The sequence below is a fragment of the Cyprinodon variegatus genome, unplaced genomic scaffold (genome assembly GCF_000732505.1).
Source record: "Cyprinodon variegatus isolate N-32 unplaced genomic scaffold, C_variegatus-1.0 Scaffold782, whole genome shotgun sequence".
Taxonomy (NCBI): domain Eukaryota; kingdom Metazoa; phylum Chordata; class Actinopteri; order Cyprinodontiformes; family Cyprinodontidae; genus Cyprinodon; species Cyprinodon variegatus.
Genome location: NW_015151235.1, coordinates 191,432 through 197,237, shown reverse-complemented (window position 1 = coordinate 197,237; position 5,806 = coordinate 191,432). Strand labels below are relative to the sequence as shown.

The 5,806-nt window shown below is 40.2% G+C and overlaps 1 protein-coding gene across 1 annotated transcript in view; it reads left to right on the top strand.

The window, feature by feature from the left end:
• Window positions 1-5,806, top strand: part of LOC107098492 — a 26,819-nt gene that overhangs the window by 14,666 nt on the left and 6,347 nt on the right. The window contains exons 5-7 of the mRNA XM_015396211.1: window positions 361-522; window positions 629-730; window positions 2,364-2,474. Coding sequence (XP_015251697.1) covers window positions 361-522; window positions 629-730; window positions 2,364-2,474 — 375 coding nt within the window. The remainder of the gene's footprint in view (window positions 1-360; window positions 523-628; window positions 731-2,363; window positions 2,475-5,806) is intronic.

The window sequence follows — 5,806 nt, the reverse complement described above, 5'->3', positions numbered from 1 at the left end:
GCAGCTCTTCCTGAGCTTCAGACCAGAGACAGGTTTCCTGTGAGGCACAGACAAAGGAGAGATTAGAATCTGAATCTCACACTAGAGACAACCAAGATTCAATCTGTAACAGAGATTCTGGAAGCTAACCAACTAAGATCAACACTGCGGCGTGGAAGCAAGGTCAGGCAGGAGCTTATAAAAGAGAGGTCTTCTGATGAGAGGGTTAGCAAGAGGTGTGCAGGAAGATTCCAGCCCTAGGGGAAAAATACACAGAACAGAAGAGGATCCTCGGCGCCCTCTGGTGGGCAAGCCTGAGGATCCCAACAATAGGCCTTGTGTGCTGCATAAATTGTTGATATTTTCTAAATCTTTCTCTAGTATCAGAGGACACACTTTCAACAAATGTGATAATTCAACATAATGAAGACAGGGGCTTTTACACCGAGACATTCCAGTCTTCAGCATGGATTTACCAAGGGGACGACATAGGCTCAGGCACCCTCTGTACCAGCCTTTCAGTTAGAACACGAGCTGTCTCAAGTAAGATAATAGTGTAACTGTACAGGAAAACCAGCACTTCCTTCTTTATATTTAAAAAATAAATTTCTGGCTTGCTTTTCCTAAAAATGTTTACATCTCTTTCCAGTTCGAGAGAGGACTGTTCAAATATGCAAAGGGACAGGGGAATACCCCTGGGGCTTTCGAATACAGTTTTCCAAACCAATTGTTGTGACGGAAGTTGACACAAGTAAGTGAGGCCATAATTCTAATTAACTTGTATTTTTGTTTAAAATTTCCTCAGTCAACAGAATGATTCATAGAGGGGCATTATGTAAAATGCAAACTATAACTTTGTCAGATATGGGGTATGTTTATCTAGCTTGTATTTCCTTTGCTTACAAATGGACGCAAGCTTTCTTGTGTTTTGAGATAATTAATTACTTCAGTGTCATTGCACTAGGTTTCGATTTAAATTATTTATTTTCAGGTTTTCAGTTGTGTAGAGACTGTCAGGTTGAGTGGAGGTTTGAAGAGGACCCAAATGCAGAGAAGGAACCTGAGGTGGTTTCTTGCAAGATTAATATCCAAAGGGGCAACAGAAGCAAAAGTCTACAAACAAAATATTGAAGTCAATGGAAAACTCACATTAAGGGCAAAGAAATGACAATCAGTGACTTAGCAGGAGGTGTATAAATGGGAGAATGAACAAAGATCAGGCTTCATCAGCAGATTGGGAGGTGTGGAGAGAAGGATAGAAATGCGAGCTAGGAGAAGGAGACTGACACAAGAGGCCAATAGTGCGTAAACAAGAAATACAAAAGAGCTCAAATGCAACAAAAAAAACAACTAGAATAACACAAAATGTAAATAAAACCAAAGAAAACTCAAAAAATAAACTTATACAGGGCCAACACAATGACAGAGATCTTAGACAAGAAGGCTAATTGTATTTATATGAAAGTAACAACTAACTAACTAACTAACTAACTAACTAACTAACTAACTAACTAACTAACTAACTAACTAACTAACTAACTAACAACTAACGGTTTAGGTACCACATCTGCTCGGGTGATCAGATCTGCTTGGGGCCTTTTTATGACGTCATTATACAGCAACTCCACACAGACAAACTGTAGTGCACCAGTTTCTTAAGAATCAGATCTCTTTTGGAGGTTCGACTTATCGTTACCTATTTTTGCTATTATGTTACATTTCATTGGCGATTTAAAGTAGCCGAAAGTGGAAAACAATCATTGTCAGTCTTGAGGGAAAGTACTTCCTTCTTTGATATTTACCAAGAGGAAAAAAAATTCTCAGCATATTTTTATTCTTTTTATTAAGATTTTAAGGGATGGGGAAGACAAATGGAACATCTTACAAATGACTTTCTTAGAAATTTTAGACAAAGAGAACAACAGTAAGTCTACTAGTAAAAAAAAATGGTTGTTGTTGACACAACGTTAAAAGTAGTGTAGCTTAATATGGCTAACTGACCGAGCTAAAATAGGCTAACCTTTTAGCTATTGAGCACGCTACCCAGCTCTCCCCTTTGATCTTGGAGTTACTTTGTACACTATAAACATATTTTTTTGCAGTTTTATTATCAATCAAGTAAAACCTCATTGGTCATTAGACATGCTAACATTACAGATGCTCCATACGCTGCATGATGTTATTGTCGTTGTCTGGGCAACCACAATGTTTTACATCATGTGGCAACAATCAGCCAAACATGTAGTGTAACGTCACTGGCATGCTCAGGGCCCGAGCAGATCTGGCAACTACACCAATCATTTAATTTAAAGGCTGCGTAAATATCCGTGTGACTAGTTCTATTTTTCTTTGTAGTGTGATTCATGGCATTTCTTTACTTTCAGATGGAGCAGCTGAGGAAGCAGGGCTAATGGTGGGCGACTATGTCCTTGCTGTTAATGGAATTGATGTGACCAGCATCCCTCATTCTGAGGCAGCTAATTTAGCACGCCAAGGTATGATATGATGTCCAGTTATTAAGTAATAACCAGTATAAACATAATATACATTTATTCCTAATTTATCTCTGTTGTCATTGATCATTGCATGCTAGATTTATCCATATGTGAGGACATACAGCAGAGTAGTTGAAGTATCAAGCTTTAATATTAACAAACATACCCCGTTTTGAATATGGTTTGTATTTTGGAATAAATGTTCTATATTTACAGTGTTCTACTTGATCAGGATCAGTTTGGGGGAAACATTAATTAGGTGATAACAGTGTTAGTTCAGTATTACAACCCATCCAATTGAAGCAACTTTTCATCAGAGTTTGGTAAATGTGGGTTCAGAAAGTGAAAACCCTTCCATGTTGCCCTTATCCTGTTTACCTGAGGCAACTTTAACCTAGTGGACTCAAATGTAAAATTATGATACAAAGTTAGATGTTGAACTGACAAATGCTGCATAATTAAAGAGTAGATTTAGGAAGATAAAGAAAATGGATCCCTATGTTTGCCCTGCGATGGGCTGGCGACCTATCCAGGGTGTACCCCGCCTAGCCCGTAGACAGCTGGAGACAGGCACCAGCACCCCTCGCGACCCCCATGGGGATACAGAGAGACAGAAAATGGATGGATGGATGGTTCCTATGTCCTCCTGCAGTCCAAGCCCATTGCAGCATAAGTAAAGCTCAGTATAACCTGAGCCACTTCAAGTATAGGCTTTATCAAAAAGGAAAGATTTACGCCTACCCTTAAAGGTAGACAGGGTGTCTGCCTCATGGACTAAAACTGGTAGTCTGTTCCACAGGAGAGGGGCCCAAAAGATCTATCTCCCATTCTACTTTTGAAAATTCTGGGAACCACTATTAGAGACAAACCTCTTCTGTTAGCATTTAAAAAAAAGTAAAAACAAACAAAAAAAACAAACAAACCACTGGACTTTGACTAAGAGCTCATCATCCATAAGTGAAGATGACAGCTGGAGGTGGGACAATGGTGGAGGCTTCTCCAACGTTTAGGTTACCTAGGGTAAGTGGTGTCAGTCAAAGGCTTCCTGACACTACTTCCCGTGTGATTGTGTCTGCAAGGCCAAATCAGGAGGAGGCTTAGAGAAGAGGTATGCCTTCGCCCAACTTCTCAAAACACATTTTCCTTCATGCAAGGAGAAAATCAGTGTGAGGGCAAAGATGCTTTAGAGAGTGCAACCGTTAGCAGTGTGGATAGAAAATTGTGTCCCCGGTTAGATCCCGACCACGATCCCAAGGGCAAGTGGGAGGAGCTGGTGTGCACGGAGAGAGATTTTCTCCTCTCAAAGCGGCAGTTTCTCACGCATGTGTGATTTTGTTGTGCAGTCGTAAACCATGCACAGAAGTAGTTTAACAATCATGCGAGTGTCGTTTTGAAATAATTGTGATGCCATACTGAGTGTTCGTGGAAAAACAGACTGAGACCAACAATATCACACTAAAAAATTCCTCAAATTAAGTGTATTTACCCTTAATTGACATAGGTAAATAAGATGAATTGCCAAAGGAATGAGTATATTTACTCTTAAATGAGATAATTAGATAATATACTCTTGAAATGAGACAATGCAATTGCTTTTTCTTAAGGTGAATATAAATTGTATTGATGTTATGAGATGAGCCGAGGCTTCGAGGCGCGTGTTGAGTTATAGAGGGGGCGTTTCCGCGAAGCTTGTGTCGAGGCGTGATTAATTTAGAGGAGGGGCCAAAATTGATGGCGTCCGAGGTCTCGCTACCGTCATGGCACGTGACCACTTCGGGGCCACTTCAGACAGCTCAAGAATTTTGACAGGCATTTAAACAGCCTCAGTATTCAGTCAAGATGATGGAGTTTGGAGGAGAGTTGCCGTCAGCTGGATAATGTTTGGATAGATTATAAGAATAGATTGGTTGGAAAAACAACCAGTCTAGTTTCTTAAAACTATTTTGGTGAGAATAAAAAATCTGAGCAGACTCTCCAGAGGTTGATGGTTCAAGACCAGCCCTTGATTTTTGAAAATTACGATTATACTTAATTATTTTGGCTAATGAGACTAATACGCATTGGTTTGCCCTAGTGAAAATATAGATTGGGTAAAAACACTGCCAAATTAGGTCGGTTTAGCCAAAAGATTGGTTGAACACAACTTCCAACCCCATTAACACCAAAAATTGTGGCAAAACTATAATGTTTGAATAAAAATAACTAACACCTTTCATTTTGCTCATCATTGCCCAATTTTCACAAACACTTTCACTGTCTGCTTGAGTTTATTTCACTAAAATGGCAGAACGACAGTGCACCTTAAATGATTATTCTACACTTAAAAATATGTACAAAGCATTTTATTATACACACAAACGATTAACTATTTCAAAAGAACTTAAAAGGGGGGGGGGACAATTGCAAAAAAATCCCAGATTTTATTACTAACTTTAATTGTGTGCTACACCAGCAGGTGGCAACATGTTTACGTGGAGCCTCATGAACTGTGGGGATCGTTGAAGCAATTTGGCCAAACGGTTTAATGCCTCATGAGGCTTCATCTCGAAATCACTAATAAATTGTCTTGTTCCATTGGCAAAATGTCTTATTTATTAATTCAATTCAGTTTATATAGCGCCAATTCACAACACATGTCATCTCAAGGCACTTTACAGTTCACCAGATCATCCAGTCAGATTGATTCAAAGTTTTCTATCTAAGGAAAACCAGCTGATTGCATTGACTCATTGACTCGACAGCAATCCCTCACACTAAGCATGCTGGTAGCAACAGTGGAGAGGAAAAACTTCCTTTTAACAGGAAGAAACCTCCAGCAGAACCAGGCTCTGTGTGAGCGGCTATCTGCTGAGGCTGACTGGGGTTCAAGCAGCTGCAAAAGGCGGCCCCATCCAGAAAACACACAGCCAGACAGACGAGCTCCTAGCCAGCTCCCATGTGAGAGGACGAAGAGAGCACATCCAGCCAGTCACAGTCAGGGAAACAGGACTACACTGGAAAACAGGCCGATCTCCAATATCTATAAACAAGAGTGTTGATGGCAGCAGCACAGCTGATATTTCTCTCCAGGATGGAGTCACAGCCAAACAGGAACAGACGAGGCAAAGCTACTATGAGAAAAGGCACAGAGAGCAGAACATTAGAGATTGAACTAACAGATTCTGCAGAGTGGGAGAATAGAGATATTGTAGAATGAAGCAGAATGATGAAATGGGGGTCCCTATGTCCTTAGACTGTCCTCCAGCAGTCTAAACCTATAGCAGCATATCTATAAAGATCGCTCGGGATAACCTGAGTTTTAAGCCTAGCCTTAAAAGTAGACAGGGTGTCTG